Source organism: Chamaea fasciata, unplaced genomic scaffold (assembly GCF_029207755.1).
Source record: "Chamaea fasciata isolate MVZ Bird 193981 ecotype frontalis unplaced genomic scaffold, bChaFas1.0.hap1 SCAF_6, whole genome shotgun sequence".
NCBI lineage: Eukaryota > Metazoa > Chordata > Aves > Passeriformes > Sylviidae > Chamaea > Chamaea fasciata.
In genome coordinates this window covers 40,468,624-40,496,104 of record NW_027094091.1, presented here as the reverse complement: position 1 = coordinate 40,496,104, position 27,481 = coordinate 40,468,624, and the positions used below count along the sequence as shown (strand labels likewise).

General features: G+C 37.0%; 1 protein-coding gene across 7 annotated transcripts in view; it reads left to right on the top strand.

The window, feature by feature from the left end:
* The window catches only part of RAPGEF2 (Rap guanine nucleotide exchange factor 2), a 184,536-nt gene that overhangs the window by 140,431 nt on the left and 16,624 nt on the right, over positions 1–27,481 (top strand). For all 7 annotated transcript variants that reach the window (XM_066186052.1, XM_066186050.1, XM_066186051.1 and 4 more), the window contains 12 exons: positions 5,670–5,847; positions 7,580–7,716; positions 8,298–8,456; positions 10,095–10,247; positions 10,625–10,789; positions 13,720–13,827; positions 13,918–14,121; positions 14,224–14,332; positions 16,523–16,769; positions 21,190–21,347; positions 25,819–26,059; positions 26,310–26,693. In XM_066186052.1, the coding sequence (XP_066042149.1) occupies positions 5,670–5,847; positions 7,580–7,716; positions 8,298–8,456; positions 10,095–10,247; positions 10,625–10,789; positions 13,720–13,827; positions 13,918–14,121; positions 14,224–14,332; positions 16,523–16,769; positions 21,190–21,347; positions 25,819–26,059; positions 26,310–26,693 (2,243 nt within the window). The remainder of the gene's footprint in view (positions 1–5,669; positions 5,848–7,579; positions 7,717–8,297; positions 8,457–10,094; positions 10,248–10,624; positions 10,790–13,719; positions 13,828–13,917; positions 14,122–14,223; positions 14,333–16,522; positions 16,770–21,189; positions 21,348–25,818; positions 26,060–26,309; positions 26,694–27,481) is intronic.

The following is a 27,481-nucleotide window of genomic DNA, read 5'->3' as shown; positions in this document are numbered from 1 at the left end:
TCTTGATTCCTAGGCTTAGTTAATGATTCTTAAATGGACACATACACCTGTTCCTATATGCTCGTAAATCCTTCCTATACCTGCTAAATATATTACCAGTTGATTGGAGAGTGAGGAGATCTAAGCTCGTGAATGTGGGTGATTCCCCCTCCCTGTTTTGGGAAGCATTGTTGTGTTGGCACAGCTCTTCGCCAGCCTTTCTTTGCCTTATCCTGTCCTCAGACTGGTGGCTTCCTGCCACACTGACATGCCCTCTGGTGCCTGCCCAGATACCACTGTCGGTACAGGAAACCAGGAACATCCTTTCTGAGACCCTCCCAGGATGTGTGTATTGCTTGGAAATTTTCAAGATGTCAGCTTTGTTTTCTCATGATTCTGATATGGTAACTCCTAGAAGAAAGGTCCACCCTTCAGAGACTCTTTCTGAGGGAGACCAGTCTTCTGTCTCAAACCAGAGGGTCCATGCAGCCTGCCCTTTAGTCATTGTATGCCAAATAAAGAGATTTTACCTTAAGATGAAGCCAATCTTTTTGACTGTATCAGCTGAAGTGCCAGTCTCTGGCTAATGCCAGAATGGCTGGAACAGCTCAGGTAAATGTCCTGTGAACTGCCACCCCTGCATTTTCAACAAAGCCCTGTGCAGATCCTTATCACTCCTGTAAATTCAGGGCCTCTTAATCTACCCTGTAACTTCCAGAGTCCATGTTTTGTATGCCTGTGGTCTTGGCAGATGTTGCTCCGTTCTGATAAAGAGGCAATTATTGGCAGTAAGGGAGGATGCTGTTCCTGGTGTGTGTTGTCTGGATTACTACACATTTCTGTCTTTAGTGAGGAAAACTGCTCAAACTGACTTCTGTGACTTGTGTGGGCTGCTGTGTTGTAAATTTTGGGGTAGATAATGAAAGGGCAAATATGGAGAGCACTGTGCAAATCTTGGACTGAAGGAGTTTTAAGGTATTTCATGGACATTTGCACTCATGTCAATGTAGTATGAAAAAATAATGTTACTGCCTTAGATTGCGTATGATTTCTGTCCATGTAATAATTATAATTGATTGTAGTACATATGGTAACTCTAATAAACAAATAAATATTATAGTTGCATATTATAGGATTGAATTTCATCTTAACTTATTGATATTGTAGACTTTTGCTCAGTCATCTGAAATCTAATTTAAAACAAAACCCCATACACGATTTCTCTCTGTGGAGACACTGAATCCCATGTGTCTATATGACATGAGGGAATATTTCAAATTTATGTGGCTTTTGCAAATCATTTCATGAGACAGGTTGAGCGGGTGTTTTTGGTGTTTTGTATTGGTATCAGCTTAAAAATTAGAAAGTAAAAAGTGAGTAGTTTTGATAATAGACATTCTTTTTTACATTTTTTAGGTTATTTTTTTAGCCCTTAGATGACAGTGGTTGAAAAGTAATGTGGAGATGGTGTTCTTGAGCTGAGTATGGCTTCTTTCTTTGTTAGCTTCATGGAACTGAATACTGTACCAGACAATGAATGTATTTCTGGTTTGTGCCAGGATTTTCTTCTATTCTTGCTTTTTTTATTTTTTCTTTTTTTCTTTTTGTCCCTGGTATTTTTCTCTTGCATGTTTGGAGATTTTGGATTGTTGATTTGAGTGGTAGCAATAGTTACAAGGGGAATTTAGTCTTCAAAAATGATACAATGTTTCCTGAAGAAAGTAATTCAAGTAATTTTTTTAAAAAAAGGAAAGGTTAAAATCCTAAGAAATCAGAGTGATTACTTTTACGGGTTTTCTGTTTTTTTTCTCTTTATGTTATCGTCAGTTGGAAGCTTTTCCCAAACCAGTACAGAAAGAAAACCATGAAGGCCACTTAAAACAGAACCAGTCATCTTGTAAGCGGCTCTCCAAGTCTTCCACTTTCTTTCCTTTAGTAAGGATGGGGTGTGTGTGATGAAGCAGTTGTTCACTGGAGTGAGAGTTGCTTGGTTGTGTAGAGATCGCCCTTGACCTCTTCTAATCTATTTTCTCAAGAAACTCAAACATTCATTGGAGGAGGAGGAAGAGAGGCAGTAAATTACCTTCTTTAGCTGCTCATGTAGTCCAACACCTTTCTCATTGTGTTCATCTTCATGGTGCCTCTGAAAAATGAAAGACAAGAAAAATGAAAAGTGGAGTTGGGATTAACCAGTTTCCTCTCCTGCCAATCTAAAGTGACCAGAAGGGTCCACCATTTCCTCAGTCTGCCCAGTCTCACATAGGGAGAATGAATGCTGTTCTTCTTTTCTTAATCCTCCCCTTCTTCCCCATGCCAGTCAAGGAACCAAAGGCTAACCAAGAACTTGGACAGGGCTTCTTTGAATTTAGATATTTTCCCTGGTTATTTCACAGTATTTGTTTAATTAGCTGTTATCGCTCAAATCTGAAAGTGTGTTTGGACTTCAAGATCCTCAGCAGTTGAAGCAACTAGTTTTTTTATTGGTGCAGTATTAACCTTAATAGCCACTGCTTAAAATTGGTCAGATTTTCCTTAGGTGTCAAATATTAAATACTCCTTCAGCTCAGGCTTGAAAACATCTTTCTTAGTCTCTTAACTCTTGTGTTGGTGATGTGACAAATAGAATATTAGGCTGTCACTGCTATGAGATTCCTTTGAGGCTTCAAAATTTTCTCCACTGTTGGAAAGATGACATGAGAAATTTGCTATCGCAGTTGGTATTCAGACTATGGAGGGACATAGTTTTGTTCTTTGGGCTGCAACCAACATTTTTCTTGCATGCAAGCTTTTTAGATTTATTTAAGTGAAACTAATTTCTCTTATTGCCCAAGAAGCAAAGTACAACATATACCCAGGAATGGCAATTTTGAGGTGTATTTCGTCCTTGATTACATGCCCTGAGAAGATCTAAGCCTCATGATTGACTGTAGTACAAATTCGGTTGGATACTCATCTTGTGTTTGGGTTTTCAGTGGCTGAGGTTCATAAGGAATTCCCTTTGCCCAGAAGAGCTCATGGGGGTTTCCCCTTTAGTCTTAGATGCAAGGCTATTGCTCAAATAACCAAGGGTTCCTGTGCAGATGTGTTTGGTTTTTCTCATACAGGAGGAGGTACAAAAGCACTCAGAGTAGTTGGGTCATGAAGTTTAATGTCTTAGCAAGAGGACCTTGAATGCTTGATATCGTACGTGCTGCTGTTAAACCTAAAAAAGCGATCTGTGATGTATAAACACAACGGGCCCTCGAGGTTTTCTTGGTTTTCTGGTTTGGTTTTTTGGTTTGGTTTTTGTTTATTTGTTTGTGGATTTTTGGAGGAGTGGATTGCATTTGTTGGGTTTGGTTTTTGTTTTGTTTTGCCGTGCAGAAAGGCTACATTTGTCTTTCTTTGTCATCTTTTGCATGATCTTAGCAATTTCAGAAAGTTGTTTGAAAACATCCATTTTTTTTCCTCAAAAGATGTTTTTAAAGGTATCCTAAATTAAGCTTTCTTATTACTTTGTGGATTGTGGCATTCAGTGCTGAGCTTCTTTGTTGCAATGGTCTGGATTTTTTGATAGGAAGTTAAAAATAGTTAAAAATAGCTTTCCATCCACCAATAACTTCAGTTGTCAAAAAAAACCAAAACCCAAACAAACAAAAAAACCACCAGCAGGTGTAAATAGTGATCATCTTTGGGAAATCTTGTAGCCTTTATTAGTATTTGTGAAGTGTTTTCTGAGTCCAGAGTTACATTTAAGAGCTTCAGGAGTTTTCCAGTTTTGTTTTATTGCTTTAAGACACTAAAACAACTTGTCTTGTAATAATCAGATGTTGTACAATAGGTGGAAGTTTCTCGTCTGTGGTCATTGTGTGACTAAATTGAGTTCTGCATTCATTTTGCTCATGTGCTTTTGAGAGAGCTTAATCTGGGCAGGTAGGAGGGGCACTTGTTAGCGGTGGGAAGGTTTGCAAAACTGACTGTGAATGAGTCCCACTGTCACTGGAATTGTCACTGTTGGAAACTCCAGATTCTGACAGATTGGTGTCATAAGCTGTGTGTCTACTGACTCATCACCACTAATTTTTCCACCAGTCACTTTTGATGAAGGCTATTTTGAAAGAGTAGTTACAGCAGCTGTTTCAAATGTATCGCAGAGAGTGTGCATGTTAAACACAGTCGGACTGCTAATAAAAATACTGCTATCTGTGCTATGTTTTGGGATTTTTTTCTATGCCAGTAACATCTTTCCTTATCCTGGTTAAAAAATGAGCAGTGCTTTTTCTTGACAAAAGCAAAACAAAAAAAGCCACTAAACTCCAAAACTAACAACAACTAAAAAAAAACCCAACCCAAAACCAGAAAGTGAGAATAATTTGAATATTGCATAGACAGTGTCATCATGCTTTTTATATTAACAAGGCCCAGTTACAAAGCTTGTGTTGTGCTGTAGGACAGCAGCATTTAAGACTGCTGGCCCCTGATCCATCTCCAGCCATATGCTGCTGTTCATGAGGTGGCTGTGTATAGTGGCATTAAAGTAACAGATGTCAGCCACAGATAGGGAGGCAGGAAGAGGGGAGATGATTCTACAAAATTGCCAATGCAATTTCTCTTACCTTCTCTGTGTTCAGAGTGTGACCTAGTTTCGTGGGTTGTCTTTTTTACCAGTCTGAGATAGATTGATGAAACAAGCTTTAGTAGGTGTATGTGTCCCATGTATTATTTTTAAAGTACGCGTGAATGGATTGTGTGCTTCCAGAGTCTCAGAAACAAACCATCCCTTTAAGGCCTCTGAAACTGGATTTCTCAAGCAGTGGCTTAAAACTTGCTCATTAGAAGCTTGCATTTCCTTAAAAATTGTCATTGCTGAGCCTTGGCAGCTGCCGTGGTATTAAATCAGGTTCTGAGAAAAAGCAGCCGTATCAGCCATGACAGACAAATGTTTGTGGGATTTATTAAAGTGTTCAGTCTTCAAACTCAATCATTGAAATACATTTACCTTTAGGTGCTATATTAATGAACTCAAGCTATGTCTGGACTATGTTGTCATTCATTTTAATGCAATTTAAAGGAGGTTGAGTTTGTCAGATATTCTGAGTAGTTCTTCTGTGGACTTTGCTTTTTTTCTGCATCTGTAAATTTTTAGGCAGTTTATCATCAAAAGCTGTATTTAACTATGTTCAACTGGAATTGTAAAAGAAAAATACAATCCTAGGTGACTGAGAGATCGCAAAATTCCTGTAGCATTTTGATGCTGTTCTTATTTCCCCAAACTGTCTATTTGAAATTACATTGCTTTCCTAAGTATCTGAGAATGTAAATTTGGGATGAGCACAGAAATTGCCAAATGAATTGTATACTGAAAACAAATTTATTCAGCTAACAGTCCAAGATGTTGCTTGAAATGTAGCAGCCTTCAACCCCCTCCCAAGACCCACAGATTAAATGCTGTCTGTTGAATCCTTTGTATGTATGACTAATTGAAGCAAATGTTAAAGGTCCTGTTCAAACGCAGTGGGTTTGGATTGATCAATTGTTAGGTTTTTTTTAAAGATATATAATGAGAAAAGCAGTATAAAAAGATGATATAATATGATAATAGAATATGATATAATATAATATGATACAATTCATCTTGCTACATTTAATCAGAAAACTGCAGCAGTAATGAAGACTTTTGAATGTTTTTTCATTGTTTATGCATTAATTAGGCTACAGAAAGTGAGGCTGGTGATATGGATCTCAGTGGATTGCCAGAGACAGCAGTGGATTCTGAGGATGATGATGATGAAGAAGACATTGAAAGGGCATCAGATCCTTTGATGAGTAGGGATATTGTTAGAGACTGCTTGGAGAAAGACCCAATAGACAGGACAGATGATGACATTGGTAAGTATTGTGATGTAGTAAAGTATTGTCAAACGTATTCTTCTTCACCTCCAAAAATTTATTTTTGAGCTTCCAGTTTCATTTTAATCATTGGCCTTTGTAGTTGGTAAATCTAGTGTTTATTATTTTTATATAAGTATATATGTATATATTTTTATATAAGTATATATGTAATGTGAACAGGTACAGCCAAAGAGGAAGGCGGATATAATATGGGTGAAACCTATTACTTATTGGCCCTTCTGATCTCAAGCTTCAGCTTCTAATTGATATCAGAACAGGTTTATGAAGGAAATGTTGTTGAAAACTGGAGAACAGACAGAACCTTGGCAAAGGCTACATTAATGTCAACACTGCTTCTCACAGTGTATTTTTAATTGTCAGTTGTGACATTGTGACTTGACATTTGTTGCAAACATTGGGGCCTTTAAAACCTTAACATAAATGTGCATCTAGTCAGACTAATTTGGTATGTTAACGTACCAGTAAATACATTGAAAGCAAAGCAGAACTGGAATCCAAATTTTAATTTAATCTGTTTCACTGGGTGAGATATTTTTCTTTTATTGAAGCATGACTAAATGATGATTAAGGTTGATTATCAGATGATTAAGGGACTAGAGCATCTCTTATGCAAGGAAGGTCTAAGAGAGCTTGGGACTGTTCAGCCTGGAAAAGACTCAGGGGATCTCATTCATGTATACAAATGCCCTTGGGTGGGGGTGTAAAGATGATGGAGCCAGAGTCTTCTCAGTGGTGCCCAGTGGGAGGACAAAGGACAAACTAAAACACAGGAGGCTCCATCAGAGCTCTAGGAAATGCTTTTTTTTACTGTGACTGAGCCCTGGGAGAGGTTGTCCAGAGAGGTGTTAGTTTTCCTCCTTGAAGATATTCAAAAGATGTTTGGATGTGTTCCTGGGCAACTGGCTGTAGGTGGCTCTGCTTGAGCAGGCAGGTTTGACCAGATGACTTCTGAAAGTCCCTTTTAACTACAACCTTTCTGTGATTCAAAGTAAAAAATTAGGGAAAAGACAGGGTCCTATTGAACTCCTTCAGTAGACATTTTAGATCAAACTGGATGCAAAAACATTTTTAGAGCATATAATCACTTGGCAGGACTGCTAAAATTGAGTTCTGTAGTTATGAATGGTATAAAAAAATGAAAATACAGGAAGCTCACCATTGAGTACAAGTGCAGCTCAAGTGCATGTACAAGACAGAGCAGCAGCAGTGCCCTTCAAGGCAGTAATCCTGTCTGATCCATCTGAGAGGAACATCATGAAACCACCAGACAACGATCAAGTACAATTTACTGAATTTACAATTTACCTCCTAGCCTAGGAGGGGATGGCTTTACCGAAGAACTTGCTCAGTTTTGTGAAATTTGTCTTGCTGTGTTTTATATAGTCCTGTTCTAGTCATAGTGAAATTATTGCCCTGACTGGGGTATTAAAAATATCATTGGTTGTATTCAGTGCTCTTGGTTACATTAACAATTCTTCCATTATGCTGACTTTTACTTTGCTGGGTTTCTATTGATGATATGACCAGCCAGTCTGCATCTACAAAATACCCAGTAATTAAAACAGGCCACTGTAGATGATTTATTAGTATACAGAAACGATTGTGCAGCATTTGAGCTTAAGCAGCCTCAGGCATTTTGCTGAAGAACTGTCTTTACTGTGCTTTGTTGTTTTGACATGCACGACTCAGTGGGCTTTTTCTCCTTCAGAACAACTACTGGAATTCATGCATCAATTGCCTGCTTTTGCCAACATGACAATGTCAGTGAGGAGAGAACTCTGTGCTGTAATGGTGTTTGCAGTTGTGGAGAGAGCAGGAACTATTGTACTGAACGATGGGGAAGAGGTCAGTAGAAGTTACTTTTGACTCTCTTATTATACTAAACATCCCAGATTCCACACGGTTAAGGTCCTTTTTTGTTACTTAAAAATAAGAAAAGGAAAAAAAGCCAAAAACAAACAAACAAACAGAAAAGAGACCAAAAAAAAAAGACAAGGAAGGGCAATATTCAGGTAAATCAGGCCTCTTTTTGTTCTGGATTTTCTGAAAGCTTTTGTTTAAGCACTCAACATGTTTATTAAGCAATAAAAACAAAAGAAAACGTTTTCTGTACTGTACAAAATGCTTCCTGCCCATTTAAGCTCATTTGGGGGCTTAATTTCAGTGTTCAAGTGCTGTTTTAAAACTTCCTTTATTTTTTTTTCAGAGTCTTACATGACCTCTTAATATTAAAGGTAAACTTAAGATCCCAATTTTCTCGAGCTGGAAATTGCTGTACATTAAGGAAAATGAGCTTGTAAAATTTTTAATAGGTGCTGAAAAATAACTTTTGCTTTAAAACAATTGTGAGAGTTGTATTTCTGTAGTACGATATTAAAAAGTTAAGTGATTTGGTCTTCATGTATCCTGCCTTGTTTGATTTGTAGCTGGATTCCTGGTCAGTCATTTTGAATGGCTCTGTGGAGGTGACATACCCTGATGGAAGAACAGAGATACTGTGCATGGGAAACAGCTTTGGTGTTTCCCCTACAATGGAAAAGGAGTATATGAAAGGAGTGATGAGAACCAAAGTGGATGACTGCCAGGTAGAGTGTCTGTGGTACATACAAATTCACCCCACATTGGTGTAGTGCAACTCATTGATGAGACCCAGTTTTATTTTAAACTGAAGATATGTGAAATATCCAGTGGGTAAGCCTGGACAGTAGTTGGGCAATATGGCTCCTGCACACCCACAGTCTGTGAAATGGAGTTATCTCTTTCTGGGTGAAGATGTTTGTCTGCATGTTTTTTCTGGAGTGTGAAGGCCACCAACCTCTTCCATACATCCATTGCTTCCAGTGTTCCTTAGTATGATCTCAAGGTTCATCAGCCATTACAGGCTCTTTTACTTCTGCAGGAAATAGCCATTCTTCCTTACTCAACTCAGCTACTGAATATCAGAGTAACACAAACTTTATCTCCTGTGGTTGGAGTAAAAGATCTCATTTTGGCTAGTCTGACCTTTCAAGGAAAAAGCCGTGATGTTTGCTGTAATACAAGCAGTCAGATGTAAATAATGCTTTTCATAGCACAAAGCTACTGACTGGCTGAATCTGGTTATGTGGTTGCTATTTGCTTATTCCCATCCAGAAAATAATAGCAGAGCTGTGGGTGAATTAAGCATTTTGCTTGGTCCTGATGGCTAATTAGCTTCAAGGAGATGACCTTTGAAAGGGGTGTAAATATATGTTAATAAAGTCACCTGGTTTAGCTTGCCCATCTAACTCCCAAAATGTGCATAAATGGTTTCTTGTTAGGGTAATGCTTTCAACAAATCCAAACTGTGTGACCTCTGTTTCAGCTACTACTAGCTGCTTGAAAAAAGAAATAGTGTGTAAATAAATTTAAAGAGAAAATACTGTCTCTGATTCTTGGGCTGTTGTTCTAAGTATGTACATGAGGATTTGACAACATTTCAATCAGAAGAAACACTGTTCCTCTCAGTTAAATACTCAAATTGATATAATAAGGCAGTTTAATCTTGCCCCCCCAAAAAAGACAAGTGTATAACAATTTGTGTACAATGTAGTCTTCTTCTAATTTGTTACAGTTGATCTTAATTCTATTTGTGTAGTGTAGGTATTAGGAATATTCCTAAGATATTTATTCTTGCACTTATTCTTGGCTGAACTGATGATTGTAGAAAATAATTTTCCTGCTGTATGCTTTAAACCAGAAGTAATTTGTTTCTTTGTGCCTGCACTCATTCATTGAATGTTATTTTTCTTAATACTTGACTTAAAAATAAAATAGCTATGAAAATGAAGATTGTTTACCAAACAATAGGCACAAAAAATAAAAGCCAGGTTTTCCCTTAACCATTCTAAACACCACAAAAGAGCTTTCATGTAAGAAAAAATTGACTGACTATGATACTGGGCTTCATCTTTAGCAGTGGGGAGGTCAAAGCAGCTGAAGGAAAAAGGCTGAGAATACTAAATCATGCTGCTCTGATGGATCTTGGTCTCCTATAGCTGCAGGAGTGTAGTGGCAGTACTGTGCCTGTCTGTTCATCTGCTTGCTACAGCTGGATTGTTGGAAAGACAAATTTGGCTCACTGCAGGTTGAGGAGCTACTTTCTCTTGTCTGTTGGTAGAGTACTTGATAGATAAACACCTTAAGTCTAAATACTTTTCTGAAGATTTTGCGTTTTAATACTGGTGCGTGATGATTCTTTCCAGTTTGTTTGTATAGCCCAGCAAGATTATTGCCGCATCCTCAACCAAGTGGAAAAGAACATGCAGAAGGTAGAAGAGGAGGGGGAGATTGTGATGGTGAAGGAGCACAGGGAGCTTGACCGCACTGGAACAAGGAAAGGTCACATTGTCATCAAGGTAAAAGGAGAAGAGGGAGTCTCTTACAAAAGTCTGTGTTCTGTAAACCTCTTAACTTGGCAAGTTAGGTCCAGGATTAGTTGAGATATATATTGTAGCAGTGAATATTTGAAAATGGACTGTTAATATTTCTAGATTTTTTTTTATAATTATGTATGTTGACAACTAGGTGATTTCTATAGAGATTAATTACATATTTTTGTTACATTTTCTAATCACAGTGGTCAAGCTGTTATGTTTGCTTAGCTCATCGGTTAATGGATGGCAGTATTCTTTCTAGTGTGAGGAGTCTTCAGTATGTTACAAGGAAACAAATTTGCATGTGTTGAAAACGTGGTAATAACTATGATTTTTTTCAATTTTTTTGTTTTCAATAGGGAACAGCTGAAAGGTTAACAATGCATTTGGTGGAAGAGCACTCTGTGGTAGACCCAACATTTATAGAAGACTTCCTGTTGACGTATAGGACCTTTCTTTCCAGCCCAATGGAAGTGGGCAAGAAGTTGTTGGAGTGGTTCAATGACCCCAGCCTCAGGGATAAGGTGAAAATCTCCTGAATCATGTATTGTTACCATTTGCGTTGAAATATAAGCTGATAAGAATAAAATATACTTTAGAAAGAATGACTAAATTGAATAAGACACAAATAGCTGGTGATGTATTTGAATGCCCGAATATATGGTTAAAACTAAGAACTTTTTTACTTATTTTGTTTTTATATTAGTGTGTTCAGGTAAGGTAAATTGTCCATGTTTTACCTGGTGTTTTTACTACTTAGTTGCTTGCAGGTATACAGGAAGCTTTTTTACCAATAGTGAGTATTTTTATTTAATGTAATTCAGTAGAATTTTATTGCGTTTCCAAGTTTGAGCATATGAACAAGTTCCTGTGTTTTCTGTGCATACTGCTAGTTAATTCAACATGGCAAACATGATTTTTTTAAAAAGATAATAGGAAATTCATGCATTTTTAAGAATCTGTTGTGCTTTATGTAGCATTTAAAAAAAGCCACCAAGCCCAACTCAAATGCAAGAAAGCAATCAAATATCTTCTTCCCTAAACAAAATTTCCATGATGGAAGAATAAGGCACTTCCAGTTTTGGTACACTGGCAAATGAGGCTTTATCATGCTTCAAACTGTATTGCATTATTTTCTCCTGTATGCAACTTTTTCTTATGTAAAAATAAAAAAAAATCCTAAGAATTTCCAGATGCCCTTTTCTTTTTGTAAATTTGAAACCACAGGAGTTATATTAGTACATGAAAGAGAAATTTGGTTTTCAGCTTTTATTTAAATCTGGGTATTTCTTCCAGAAACCTTAGTTTAGCTGTGCCTTGAAGGAAGGATCTTATATTTGACAGGCTTTGCAGCTAATACTGTTCAGAGCTATAGTATTAGAGTTCATCTTTAAAGTTATGTTGCAGGTACTCCAATGGACAATCCCCTCAGCCTCTAAAATGAGCCAGCGCAGTTGCTTGTATCAGTCTGAACACAGAACAGCTCTTTGTTCTGTTGCCTCAATTAGCAACCTTTTCTGACCTCCAGTAGCACTGACAGAAAGGCAAGAGACAGAGAATAGCTTGGGACAAGTGGAGGTAGGAAGTAGGGAATAAGGAATCTGGAAGATTTTGGCTATTTTGTACTGGGTGCTGATAGGCTGTAGGGAGAACAAAGGGGGTAAAACTTGCTGGGGATGGTCAGTACTCAGGAGTATTCAGAGTGGGACACTGGACGTCCAGCCTTAGTGATGATTTTGCCCTGCAGCAGGTTGCTTGATTTTACAGCTTTAATCCTCTTTTAATGCTGTTCCTGATTTGTGACACAAGTAATAGCATTCTTCTGGAAGTCAGTGTTCCAACTCCTCCCAGCTCAGTGTCCTTTGAGTGTAGATGAGTAAGTCCCAACTTTAAAAGCAGCATTGACAGTGAAGCTGTCACTGCAGTAGTTTAAAATACTTTGCGTGGTACAGCTTGCAACTTCCCAGACAATTTTAATAATCCGCAATTACCCTAAATTTAACCAGACATTGTCTGGATCTTCCAATGTCACCCACAGTAATGAAAAATATCAAAGCTGTTTAACAGGAATGAAGTTCATCTTCAATTTCAAAGGTGTAGAAATCTCAAGTATTTTCCTGTGGTTGGGAGCTGTAGCACGTAGAGCTGGGTAGTTGCCTTTAGTTAGAATCTGAACTTGAGGAGTTCTGAAGTGCTTGATTAGTTTGGCCATTAATTTCAGCAGCTCTTCTGAATTAATTTCTTTTCCGGGGTGAAAGGGAAACTACTTACAAACTTTGAGGGTGGCAGGGATTGGTTTTGCCTGCCTTTTGTCAGACCTTTAGCACATGAGACTGGAGAGGTTTGGATTTTGTGCAGAGAAAAAAAATGGACAAGGGTTAGCACTGGCTGATTAAAATTTGTATGAGACTTTGTTCTTAAGCTCTGTGTTTTGAAATGTTTAGAAATTTATCCCTACTGATTTACTTTCCCAGCATAGAAGAAGAAATGCAGCTGTATTTTTAGAGGTAGCACTGAGTGCTACAGCTCTTTTGGATTCAGCAACTTCTTAAAAATAGCATGAATCAGTATTAATTCAAGACACCAAAACAGTTTTGTTTCATCAGGACAAGTGCTGCTGATGTTCCAGGTCAAATCACATACCAAAAGAGAGAATATTATAGTAAAAGCATGTATTTTTTAAAAAATGCAGCTCTTATTTTGTGGCTTTACCTTCATTAGTGTTAATTAATGGTATTCCTTTAGATTTTTTCCTAAGAAACTGTAAAATAACAGCTAAGATTCTTCTCAGCTTGATGATCATAATTGCTTCGGGGGAGTAGCCTGTGGAGGGAAAAAAGGAGCAATAAATGGAAAGATTGACTGCAAGGAAAGGAATTGCTGGTTTTGCTAAAACCTCCTTCCTGCTTCTTGCAGTGTCTTGTTTTTCCTGCCTCTCTAAACAGACAGTAGCTCTTTTATGAAGGTAAATGCCAAATGAAGTTAATGGTGGCACATCTAAAGAGTTAGGATAGTCAAGAGCCAATATTAAGCTGTATCGTAAGCTTTGTGATCATGTGCTTGGAGAACTAAGCTGATTTGGAAATGTACATGAACAGGAAATTGTTACAAGTCAGAAATGGATCTACCTTGTTGCCTTCTATCTGTGTGCACTATTCCCTACTTAATCAAATTTGATACAGCCAGTGTTTTCTGACTCTTAGTATTCATTATGAAATTCAGCATACAATTGCTTATACAAGTGAAAGCAATTTTAATACTTAATTTTTTCTATTCTCCTGATAAATAATTGCATATTAATGAAGTTTGTTTTTGATGTATGTATATATGCATATTGTTATTTAAGATTCCAGTGGAAATTTACAGGGCCTTTTATGACCAGTATTTTTAAAGGACTTGGCAGTAGTGTTGTTCTCAGTATTCCGAAATATTTATAATATTGATTAATTTTCAGGTTACACGGGTAGTATTGTTGTGGGTGAACAATCACTTCAATGATTTTGAAGGAGATCCTGCTATGACTCGATTTCTGGAAGAATTTGAGAACAATTTGGAGAGGGAGGTAAGAGTGAGGTTTTTTTCTGACAGCTTGGGATAACAGGGTATACCCAGGCTGTTGTTATATGTAACTTCCTCTGCTCTTCTCTTGTAGAAAATGGGTGGACATTTGAGGCTGTTAAATATTGCTTGTGCTGCTAAAGCTAAACGAAGATTGATAACCCTGACAAAGCCATCTCGAGAAGCCCCTTTGCCTTTTATCTTGCTGGGAGGGTCAGAAAAGGGATTTGGAATCTTTGTTGACAGTGTAGATTTTGGTAGCAAAGCTACAGAAGCAGGTTTGAAACGTGGAGACCAGGTATGTAATTTTAAAATATGTCCCTCCATTACCCCTCCTCCATTTTTTCTGTTTCCCTTCTCTTCACTACATGAAAAATTTTCGAACTTGTTTGAATTTTAGATCTTGGAAGTGAATGGTCAAAACTTTGAAAACATTCAGCTGACAAAAGCCATGGAAATCCTTAGAAATAACACTCATCTGTCTATCACTGTGAAAACCAATTTATTTGGTAAGTTTGTCTGCATTGTTCATTCTAGTTTTGATAGAGACTTAAATTATTTTTAATAGTTTAAAATAGTTTTGTTTGAAACTCTTTTGTACCAGGGAGAATAGAAAAGGGAAACATGAGAGTCCTAAAATACCTTGGTTCATAATTGCAAAGAAAAATTTATGAGTAGGGATTTACATGAAGTGACTTGCCTCTCAAAAGTGTATGTTTCTGGATTAAGAGGAACTACTGTGACCTTGTAGCTTAAACTTAAAAAATGTGCTTGTATATGTAATGTTTAGTTGTCTCTCAAGAAAGAAGCCTCTTCAGGCATTTCAACTGATCAGTGGTCTTATTCTGTCCGCTGAATTTCCTCATAGTTTTTCAGCCCACTCTGAGTGTAACAAGCCCAAGGCTATTACAACCTTTCCTGCCAGCTAGGTGAAAATATTTTTGCTACCCTGTGTATCTGTTCTCTACGTTTTTCCCCTCTAACAAGTACTAACGTACACATGGAAGAACCTTCAAGCAGCTCGGGACCTCAATTAGCATCATGAGTAATTGATAAATTGGGGGTTTGGTTTGATTTTTTACCACTGGATACTTGGATTACTTACACAATTTAGTGATGTGTTCCTTGAGTATCTCTTCCAGGATCAGGTTCTCCATCACAGGTAAGTAGGGCAGAATATTACCACAGCATGTCCCTTCACTAACTGAAAATTTAGTTTGCCTAGCTTATCTCCAAAAGTCATTGGTCAAATCTGTTTCCTGGGGACTCTTTTTTTTTTTTTTTTTTTTTAGTAAAGATTCTAATATTTCTGTTGTTTCTAATAATTAAGATATTTCTTAATATATCTGGATATGCTTTTTTAGCCATATGTTCTTGTTTCTCTGTGTGTAAGTTCTGTAACTATCCCCCTCACACTGGGTGTTTGAATCTCATGTGTTGCTTTACTATGGTAAAGATTATTTCTTCCTTTCTTCAGAAGTATTTTTCAAATTTTTTTCTATCTTGTGGCTCCAGTGCAAATACTGAAATCAGATTACAGTACAGTCCCAGAGCAGTTACTTTCTGTGTATTGCATGCAGAATTTCTTCTCCAAAAATCCCAAAAGGAGAGTTTGCTTTTTTCAACAGCATTTTCTTATCTATACTTCATTTCTCTCTCCAGCCTCTGAGTCCTATTCAACAGTGCAGTTGTTGGCTGGGTTTACTCTCTTCCACTTTTGTGTGTCTTACTTCAAGCTTTTGAAGTCTCTTGGTAATTTGTTGTACCTCTATATATTAGAGGATATAAAGGACAAAATTAATAAATAGCAGTAAAATATAGCCCCTAATACTCATCCTTAGTTAGTTGCCCTTGTTCCTGTGTTTTTCTACAATTCCTTAGTTTTAACTGTCACTTCTCATTTATTATTACAAATCAACTCATCAGAGGATTTTTTCATCTTTTATATGGAGAGCTCCTCTAACACTCAGAATACATGACTTGCTCTCCAGTTCAGGTTTGTTTGATTTATTTAATTATATCAGCCTTTCTTTGAGGCTCAAAGTTGCAGTAGAAGGACTAATTTACAAATTTATCAGCTATTTCTGCCTCAGGGATGACTCTTTGCTAGGGAACTGAGGGAGAATGAGTGTCTTTTTGGTATTTTAGCCAGATGGATACAACAGCCCTGTCAAACATCCAAGGTGTCTCAGTAGTCTCTTGTTTTATTTTCCTTATGACTTTGTTGCTGTTTTTCCCTTCTGATTTTTTTGATCCTGTTGCTAATAATTTCTTGTCCATCTGAAATCTTTTGTTGCTGCCTCTCTGTTTAAACCTTCCCTCTCATTTGTATTTTTCTATCTCACTTTTGTCTAACGTGCTCTTTTAATACATGCTGCTATTCTGCAGAAACCTTTGTCCTTGGTCTGAAAAGTTAAATTCCTTCTGTTGATACCATCCATGTAACCATGTGGGCACCTGCGTATGTATTTCTCTTCTAGGCTGGGCCAATTAACTGTTTTTCTGATTCATACTACAGAAAATGAATGTCATTTTTAAAAGCAAAAATGTTTTTAAAGTCTTATACCTAAATTAATTAAATGCTGGATTTGACAGAATAGCCTGTTTTTTTTTAATCATTAATATTAAACTGGTCCTGGTGCACAGAGATTTCTTTTACATTTTTGTCCTTCTTCCCTCCCTTTTCCTGTCTTGTGCAGTTTTTAAAGAACTCTTAACACGGTTGTCAGAGGAAAAAAGAAATGGTGCTCCCCACCTGCCTAAAATCGGTGATATTAAAAAGGCGAGTCGTTATTCCATCCCTGACCTTGCTGTTGATGTGGAGCAGGTCATAGGATTAGAAAAAGTAAATAAGAAAAGTAAAGCCAACACAGTTGGGGGAAGAAATAAGTTAAAGAAGATACTTGACAAGACTCGAATCAGTATTCTGCCTCAGAAACCATACAAGTGAGTTTATTTCCTCCTAAATATTTCTTCTGCATTAAATGTTAAGAATTCCTAATGAATGTATAGTTTGTGATTATATTTTTTTATTTATTAATACAAATCATGTTTACATCTGAAAAGAATAGCAAAAAAAGCATTCTAAATATTTGAACAAGCATGGTCTGCTAACACTGCAGTTCCTGACATCAATGTAGATGTATTTTGTTTCTTTTAGATAAAGTAATGACACAAATACTTCCTTATGTCATTTCCTGTTTTCTTTTAAGTGGACTGTTAACTGAAATTATTTCAGAATAATGCTGCAAGTGGGTTACTTGGTGAGGGTTGGTGTGAGCTATGATTTCCATGTATCCACATTCCACTGGTCTATAAGAATTTTTATGTACTGTGAGGGACAGTGAGGTTAAAATTTTAACTTGCGTTCTTTGATAGAATTGTGGGTTTTGTTGGGGTTTTTTTTAATGAAAGCTGAATATGCTATCTGATAGCTTTTATTCTGTGAACACATTTTAGAAATAGAGTTCTGAAAATTGCTGGCAAAAATAGAAGAGTGAATTTTATGTGCTATTGTGGGAACCTGGTTCTTGGACAAGGCAAATGGTATTGGTTGGGGGAAAATGAATTGTAGAGGGTAGTTGTGTGATCAGTGTTTTCTCTTGCGTTTTTTCTTTCCCATGTCCCACTAAGGAAGAAACTACTCCACATAAATTTAAAAAAAAAAAAAAAGACACTTGTGCTGAAAATGCAGGGTTTTTTATCCTGCCATTATTTTTAAAAAGTTTGCTTAACTGATGTTAGATATTGCCTACTAAATGAAAACTATTCTGAAACATTATATATAGAATTATTAAATTAGTACAGATTATTATATCCAAGTAATGGATATTTCTTAAATTGATGGCAGTACGTTTCAATAGAGGAGAGTCTCTAAATCCTCTTCTTATGTTGTTTGTCTTATAGCATGTTTTCCTTTATTTAACTGGTCTTGCATGTTTGTTTCTGGTCAGCTGTGCACAGTTAGGTCTGTTTTTCTGCATTGGTCACTATGGTTCATAGTATTTGCATTAAGTTTTCATGTTGGTTTTTCTTTTTTTTTTTCTTTCTTCCATTTTTACACTTTTTCTGTGAAGGGACCTCTTTGGGTAAGATTCAGAAAAATTTGACCTATTTTGTTTTCTTTTTGCTAGCTCTACTTCATGTGTTATATATAGCAGTTTGTCTGCAGAGCCTGTTGACATTCAGTTGTTTTTTGTCTGCACAGTTTCTGCATAGAGATCTGTAGCTATAGACTTTAGTGTTTGTGCTTTTCTTTCCCCGATTCTGTAGAAGCATCAATCTTATTCTTCCTTTTAATTACTAATGTTCCATATATTAAGGGACTTTACATAGTCTCACATTTTTGCATATAGGAAAATCAAGAGGGGTAAATCAAGCTGAGTTACTCTTCAGTTAAAGTAGGCTTTTGAAGACTTCATGACTCAACTGGTTTATGAGGTGAAACTGTTCACCATTTTTTGAGTGTGAAGACCGCAAGAAAGCTCCAATGCCTTGAGGATGTACCCAGACAAAACCAATTTTTAAACAGGAATGAGGTTGGTCTTAGAGGGAGCTTGTCTGCTTCATGAGACATTAAATCAGTATCAAAGATGAATCAGTTTGAACTGGAGATAATGCCTTCCTTCAGTCTTGCTGTTTAGTCCAAAAAGGTTACATAAGCTCCTAAACTGAGAAAACAGCAGCATTTCCTCTGCACCTACAGGGAAATCTTCTCTTCACTGTCAGTAAGACATCTCTTAAAGGGTTCCAGGTACCACCTCCACTGGAGCTCTTTGTTTGCTTTTCTGGCAGAGCGGTTTTGTAGGTTCAGTTGGTCCAAAAAAGGATTAAACACAATCCCCACCTCCCTCTCCAGTAAAGTTCTGTCTGGTCCATAGTGCAGCATCCCAAACAAAGCAGGAGTCCCTGGCTCTCCCCTCTGCAACCCTGCAGTGTGGTGCAGGGGATTTTGTGTTCTGAGGGAAGAAGCATTCAGACACTTCTGTCATTTCATTATCCCTTCTACCCTGTTTATCATTCAGCAGGAAAATTATCTCTTAGTTAATGTGCTATGTCTCTGCATGGTGGATGCATACAGAAAGCAATAGAAATGCTGTTTCCTTAAAGCCACAATCTCCTTTCATTGGCATAATAAAATATTTTACCTAACAATAGATCTTCATGGGACCTGGATTTTTTTAGTGTTCCTCTTTTTATCTGATATTTCTAGGGTTCATGACTTGTTTGCACAAGTTAGAACTTACTCAGATTCTAATTTAAGTTTTAAAAATAGAGTAGACAGTGTAAAATAAATGATGTCCAATTTCTTATATGAATACTTAAACTTGAGCGCTATTTTAGACACTTTTATTGCTTTAAACCTAACATTTTCAGAGTTGATCCACTTTGCTGAAGCTGCTTCAGTCATGACGCACAGGATAGGTATAAGATTATATAAAATGGGCAAACTGCAAAAGGAATGCATAATGCAAGTGAAGCTATTAATATACAATTCACACTGTCTTAATTTGATTTGAATTTAGAGAAAATACTGTTGTTTGCACACTTATGAAATCTGGTATATAGTAATTTAGAATGACCAGAAAGCATTTCAAGGTGCAAGAGCTGCAGGGTTTTTCTTTAGCTTCTTTCTTTTTAGTGTGGAGTGGTTCCTACTTGAAAGACATGATATTGATTGCTGGCAATTCTTTTGGTTGTAGTGAAAGACTTATTTGTTTGTGGCTTAGCATGAAGGTGCTGTGTGCTGAATAGGTCATCACTGCTTGATCACAGTATTTTATGCTTGATGTGGAAGTACAAAAATACAAATGTTCAGATTCACCTTAACTTCTGATTAAGAGAGAATCCTATAACTTTTTTCAGTGGACTTGAGTGTTTCTGTTACTCTCATGGCTTGAGGTTTACACTTCATAAAAGTGTTCTGGTACTACAGAGTTATCTTGTTTTTTAAAAGCAATATAATGAGAAAACCCAAACACAGCATAGAGAGATTCCATACATTGCCTTCTCAAAAGCAGTTGTGTCTATGTCATTAAAAATGTGTCTTTAGTACTCAGATACTGTTTTAGCTTTCTAGACTACTGTTCAATTCATAGCACTTAAAGAAGTGGTACAAGAGTGTACTGTGTATAGTTATTCATCAGTAAGTACAAAAGGATATTGGTGCTGTTACAGCTATCAGGGTAATTATCTAGCCTTTTATTACTTCTGCTTAGGTTTTCTGAGGATGGATAGAGCACTAAGACAAAGGCTTAAGTGCCCACCATTAGAGTACAAGTGGTCATTTCTGTTGCATCATTTAATTTACTAGACTGACTTAGTTGTAACGTTTGCTATGAAGTCTAAATTCTGGTTTATGCTTTACTTAAATGTGCAGATACAGATTTAGACGTGCTTGGCTTTTAGACATGCCTTGCCTATACTTGCTACGTTTTTAACGCTTTCCACTTTCTGTAATGACTGCTATTCAACATTTTCCACCCTCTGAGTATCTTATTAAGGATTTTGATCTGTATATTTAGAGAAAAGTTCAATGGCTGTCTCCAGCTCTACATCTTGTGGCTGGTGTTCTGCTTCTCTTTATTATGAACTCAAAAGCAATAACCAAATCAGTGCCTACTATAATATGATGATAGCTCTGTCTCTGATCCATCTAGCACTACTGACCTCCTGTGGGACCCTGCCTTACACAATTTAATGGACAAAACCCTTTGCCTTTTTCACAGAATATTTTAATTACAGCTGTCGGGTACTTTGGAGAGAATACTGATAGCACCCAAGTGTGGCTGTTTAAGTTAGCCTTCCCTGGCATCACTTCAGTCACACTGAGTGAAGAGAAACTCAGAGATGTGATACAGGTTGGGAAGATCAAGTGACTCAAATGATCCTCTCTTATCTGTCTGTTGAAAGCTCTTATATAGTATGGCTACATTATATCACAAATATAGTTGCAAATCCTGTCTGTGATGGGGTAAAAAATTCGTGAGGTTCCCACTTGAAAACAGCCTGAACTGAGGGGACAGCAGTGCTACTTAGAGTTTGGGTGGTGGGGTGGTGCAAGAATGATGAGGTGTGTATCACCTTTTGAATGAACATATTGGTGAAAATCATTAAGAAATGAGCCTAACAATACCTCAGAGCTTAGTGGTGAGGATCTTCTGGCAGTGTGAGCAGGCATATTGAGTCACTTTGAGTGGACTGTTGACAAAACAAGTTCTGTTCTCTGGAGAACCTTTTAAATAGCAATTGCTGTAGTAACAATTCAAAGTACGAAAATTTAGCTATAGAGACATCACTGAATCCCTCTAGTGTAGCCAAGGGCTGAATGTCTGTCAGTCCTGATTTTCTTTCTTTCTGGATGCAGTGACATTGGAATTGGCCAGTCTCAGGATGACAGCATTGTGGGACTGAGGCAAACAAAGCACATTCCTCCTGCTTTACCTGTCAGTGGAACCCTGTCATCCAGTAATCCCGACCTGCTCCAGTCTCATCACCGCATCTTAGACTTTAATACTACTCCAGGTAAGAATCTCTTTTTTTATTGTTGTTCTTGACTTTTTAATTTCCTTTCATAGTTCAGGTTTTTTGTGTGGATTTGTAGAATCTGAAGAGGCATGTGAGTTTTTATTAACCGTTTTCTGTTGCACACAAATTAGTCACGTATTCATGCATTAGGATTTATTACATCTGCTATGATCTACTTAACTCACATATAATAGATGTCTGTTTTTCATATATGCTGTATACAGAGTGCTTCTTACTGATTGAATATTCTTAATCAGTAAAAACCTGTTTTGCTTGGTATTTTATAGTTCACCTCGATGGATCATTGTTTGCAAGGCTGCAGTATTTTCAAATAGCATAGCAGATCATTAGCTTATAGTAAAGGGAAAGGACATTGGACACAAGACATTTACTTCAGTCTTTTTCTGAACAGATTTGTATAATTTGTATTACATTTGTAAGGGACAGAGTTTCAAAGTTTCTTCTTAGTCACCCTGCCCTACAGCTGTATGCCAAATTCTTTGAATATGAAATCCCTTTCTGAAGTAGATAAAAAATGAACACATTTAGAGAGGATCAAAGCACAGGGGTGAGTGAGGGAGAAATAGGGGAAGAATATGAGAAACTTGAGAGCCTTATCTTATAAGAAGGGTTTAGCTGGAACTCCTGGTAGGGTTGAGATTTGGGCTCTTATCTGGCTTCAAGAAGGTTCTTAGTGGGAAACCTTTCCTGAGTTAAGTATCCAAATCTTTGCTATTAAAATACAGCTTCTGGAGCAGGATCTGGTGATGGTAGCTCTGTAGACACTTGGTTATTTTAGCCTAATCTTTAAAGAATTACTCAAAAGTAGAACTGAAAATTCAGTGCCCTCCTAAGACTGAGGTATTTCAAACATTACCTAAAGGATTAGCTAAAGGGAAGGTGTTTAAATATCAGCCTACACACTGGCCAAGTTGGTGCAATCCTTGTGCATGAAACTGTGATATTGATTGTTACTTCATCTCAGGTGTTCTAGGGCTACAGGAGTTTGCAAGGAGATGGTTTGTGATTTTTGCTCCAGTGTCTTAAGATTGATCCTGAGAGACTTGGAAGGTGGGGGTTTTTTTGTATTTTACCCAATGACTAGTGTCCAACACCTCGCAGCTATTCTTTATCAACAAGAGCCTAGCTTTTCATCAGGACTTTTCCTATAAATGTGTGAGAATTCCATTCTCTAGCTTGCCACTTACCTAGACCAGACAGTTCTAGCTAGTTAGAGTGCCCCTAATGCCAGGTGCAGCAAGTGGCCAACTTCCAGGGCTGTGGGCACTGCTTACTCCTGAAGCTCGAACAAACTTTCATGAGAAGTCAAGCCATTGCAGGCCTAAAGACCTTTCAATTACAGATGGAGTTCAGAGAAGCTTAATAAATGAATCAGGTTCAACTGTTTTCATTTTGCATTGAGGAAAGGAGATCAATATGATGTAATACCATCACTCCAGTGTTTTAACAGTTTTCCCATGTCTTTGTAGAAAATGTATTTCTTCCTTATTTAAAAAAAAAAAAAAAAAAAAAAAAAAAAAGTTGTTTATCTTCTTTTTTTTTGCTTAAAATTTGCCTGAATGTCCACACATGGAATATTTTTAAAGTAATGCTCAGGCAACATTTCTTTCCTGTGTGAAAAGGAAGGAAAAGGGGGCTTGAAATGAAAAACATATACCTTAAGGGATTTAGAGATGGCTGCATTGTATATAGAAGAGTTGAATTATATCTGTATATATTTTAAGACCTGGAAAAATTAAAGCCTGCTACTACCTTGGTCTAAATTAAAGATGGAAATGGAGGCAGCTTGCAAGAAATTGAATGCACTGGAGGAGAAAGAGAAATTGGTAGAGCAGCTGTCCTTTGAGGCTTTGAGAAATATCCCTCAGGATAGAAAATAAAACAACTTGCTTCTTTTAGAAGAGTGGTCTTTGAGGAGAAAGTGTGAACAGCTTGAAATCTGCAAGGAGTCATTTTAGTTTCTCTTCTGATTGGCTCAGGCTGTCTCAAATATACTTTTAAAGGTTTATTTTTAAATGTTCAATAGCACTTTGATTTCTCTTTTCTTGTGCTGTCTTTGCTGTTTGATTGGAAGTCAAAATAATAGAGTAATGATGAGTTGCCAGTCACTGGTATTTTTTCTTTCCCCTCACAATCTTTCTAAGGGAATAGATTCCTATCATACAGCATTGCATTCTTCAGCCTGCCACTTCAGTTTCCCTTTTGGAAAACCAGTGAAGGGGGGTGATTACGATTCTCTTCAAGTGTTTTATTTAAAAATTATTGGGCTGAATTACTTGCTACCATTGCTATAGCTGCAATCATTTCACTTGCTGGCAGACGTCTGTTTATTCTGTGTAGAGCTTTTGCTCCCAGCTCTGGTAGGTAGGCAGCCTGAGAAATTGGGTGGTAAAATGCGGTGCAAAGATGGGACTCCTCTATTTGCTGTCCTCTACATTTCTTCATATTGACATCAGTGACCCAGCAGAGCAGGTTCTTTTCTTGTTGCACAAAACACTTTATTTCTAGGGACCATTAAACAATTTCTCACCTTATATTGTTTACAGTAGCTTCTCAACTTCGCAGCATTTCTTTGGCAAATATTTCTGTAACAGCAAGAGGCAGCAAGATCTAGAGAAGGGTCTGGTTTTTAATAACATCTCCAAAAAGCTGTGCCTTTGGCATCTGCCTTCCTCCAGATATCAAAAAATGTAGAAAGTATTTCAGAAAATATTCTGCTCTGTATCCCTCTTCAACTAATTAGTTAAGGAAGATGGGTCAGTGTAGAGTTGGTGACAGAAGGCAAAACTGGCTGGCTTGTTATGAAGTATTCGTACATTTGACTCAAATACTTAGGAAGGGCTGAAACCTGACATCCTTTATGTGTAATTGATGATGTAATCACACAGTAGTTCTAGTGTGTTCTGGTATTAGTACTTATCAAGCTACAAAAAACTACTGTGAGCTTAAAAGTTACAGGCTTAGTTGCATGAAATTTGTAAAATAATATATTTAAGCCTTTGTGGCATGTAAATGATCTCATGTCAGAGAGATTTATCTTAATGCTTTCCAAATTATTATTTTGGAAACATGCAAGAGCAATGGGGAGGTGTTAAGTTTTGTTCTTTTGTCACAAAATTTCTGCTGCTGAGCAGATCTTTCTGTAGTAACTTGTACATGTTATGCACATTCAGGTCTTGTGAAAAACCAAAACTCTAGTTGTTCCAGAGTGAATAGTTTAATTTGGAAGCTGTTTTTTCAGTAATTTTGTATAATAGTCATTTCAGAAGCCTTCATTTAAAAGGCTTTCTATTATTATATATTGTGTTCCTTGTATGACCTCTTTGATTTAAAAAATAATTTTTAAGAAAAAAACATATTAAAGGAAAATCACTAGATGTCATGCCTCACAAAACAAGAAATGCTTATTTGTAACAGAGGGAAGAAATTGAATTAATTGAAATACCTGTCAGTTAAAAAAATCTGATATTACAAAACCCAGTGGTGGATGGCTGTATAAGTTGGGGTTTTTTCCTAATAATACGGTGATAACAACCAGAATTCAGTTGATCTGTGGGTCTGGATTTCACTACATGCATGGATATAAGAAAATATGTGTGGATTTGGTTTCTCCATATAGCTTATGGAAATAACAAATCCAGTGTTAGTCTGGTAGTTTTCTAGATTTCCTAAAAATCAATTCATTGTGAGTTTTGTGTCACCAGTCACTTCAAACTGGTATATATAGAGCTTGAATATTTGTGAAGGGTTTTTTTTGTTTGGTTGGTTTTTTGTTTTTGTTTTTGTTTTTTTTTTTTACCCCAGGCTGCCTTAGTTCTTGATTAGAAAAATACTGGCACAGAGAAATAAAGAGCAAAGTTTTCAGTCTGTTACTGACTCATTTCCTACTATGATGTAAATTTATCAACAGCAGAATAATTCTGATGGTTGAGTACTTGGATATATCAATACTACTACACTTGTGTACACATGCATGCTGGCTATTACACAAGCACCTTCCTGGCCACTTACATTACGTGCCTTCCCTTTGTGTGTGGCATGTCAGAGTTTGGTAAATGAATCTATTTTCCTTGAAATATCCTTGAGGAGATCGACACTCCAATCATGTATTGGCTTAAACTTCTCACATGTCATTGTGTAGGATAGTGAAGTTTAATGTTCTGGATTTTTCTCAGACTTAAACAGAATCTTTCAAGGCTCAACACTTGTGAAAATAAGGCTTCTCATTGGTTTGTGTGTCCAACCTTTGAAAATGTTAACGTATTTTTATGGCTTGCCCCATTTATAGCCTAACTAACTTCTTTTCCTGGATGTTAGTAGAACAAACTGAAATGAAAACTGATAACACTAATAATTAAATTCAATGTGACTTGCTCATTCTTACACCATTAAGTTTTTATTTTTCTATTCTTACTCAGTTGTGTAACTTGCTTGGAACTTTTTCCAGACCTACCAGACCAAGTTCTGCGGGTTTTCAAGGCAGACCAGCAAAGTCGCTACATAATGATCAGCAAGGACACAACAGCAAAGGAAGTGGTCATCCAGGCCATCAGGGAATTTGCTCTCACTGCAACCCCTGATGCATATTCACTTTGCGAAGTCTCTGTCACACCTGAGGGTGTCATCAAGCAAAGGAGGCTTCCTGATCAGCTGTCCAAGCTTGCTGACAGGATACAGCTGAGTGGCAGGTAAGATGGAGACTGAGCTAAAGCTGATGATGCCAGTTTATTAAGTCAAAAAACTTGTTAAATGAGTGTTACCTAATTTTTTTAATGTTCTGTTTCTTCGCAACACATTGCTGCTTATGCAACTTCTCATTAATACCCAGGCTGGTGAAGTTCATTTTATTCTCAGATTCCAACTGGATCTTTGCTGTAACTCTGGACACTAATTGCCTATATTGTATCTAGTGTCTTTTTCTGAATTTTGTTTTTACAGGTATTACCTGAAGAACAACATGGAAACAGAAACACTTTGTTCAGATGAAGATGCTCAAGAGTTACTAAGGGAAAGCCAAATTTCCCTACTACAGCTCAGTACTGTTGAGGTGGCTACCCAACTCTCCATGAGAAACTTTGAGCTCTTCCGTAATATTGAACCCACGGAATACATAGATGACTTGTTTAAACTCAAATCCAAAACAGGTTGCACTAATCTAAAAAGGTTTGAAGAGGTGATAAATCAAGAAACATTCTGGGTGGCTTCTGAGATTCTAAGAGAAACCAACCAGCTGAAAAGGATGAAGATCATTAAGCATTTCATTAAGATAGCGCTACACTGCAGAGAATGCAAGAACTTCAACTCGATGTTTGCTATCATTAGGTACTGCCCACTAATAATTTTACTTCAAAGTAAAAAGCAAAGTCTTACTTATGTTAGTCTTTAAAAAAATGTACTTAATAGAGTACAGCAGTTTATACTGCTAACATCAACACTTGGCATTCCGCTAAGGAGGGCATTTTCTGTAATCTGAAGTATTATTTGAAATGCCACTGTTGTGTAGCTCATGCTCAAGATAGCGTGGCAAGGTCAACATGGCACTAGAGAAACTAGTGCATTTATTTAATGACAAAGACCAAAAGAAACAACAGGTACATGCAGGAAGACCACACAATTGTTGCAAATAAATGGGTTGATTTCCCCAAAGCAGCTCATTTTTATCCATACTGCCCAGTATCTTGAATTCATTCAGCCATGATAGGTTGCCTTTGGTTTTCTTTGTATCAGCAGTTTCTTTCATGGAACTCTGAAAATAGTCGATAGCAGACCATAATATAGTCTGTAAATGAGGATCTTTTAATAAGAATTTTAAAATATACTGAAAATATCAGAAAACATTTTCTAGTTCTGGAATGAGAAGGAAGAGAGAAAATTCTAATGCCTATATTTGTACACATTTTTTAAGACCCAAACAAAAACGAACAATCCCCCTATATTGTCTCTCATGTAAAAGCTTAAGTAAGTTGCAATAAACTGACAGTGTTATCACTGTCTTTAACAGAAGCTCTTATCATCATTGTCCTGACATTCAGTCAACAGATTGAATGTGGCACTTTTTCTGAAGATGACTATGTTTGAATGCTGTTCAGCAAATGGGGCAAGTTCCAAAG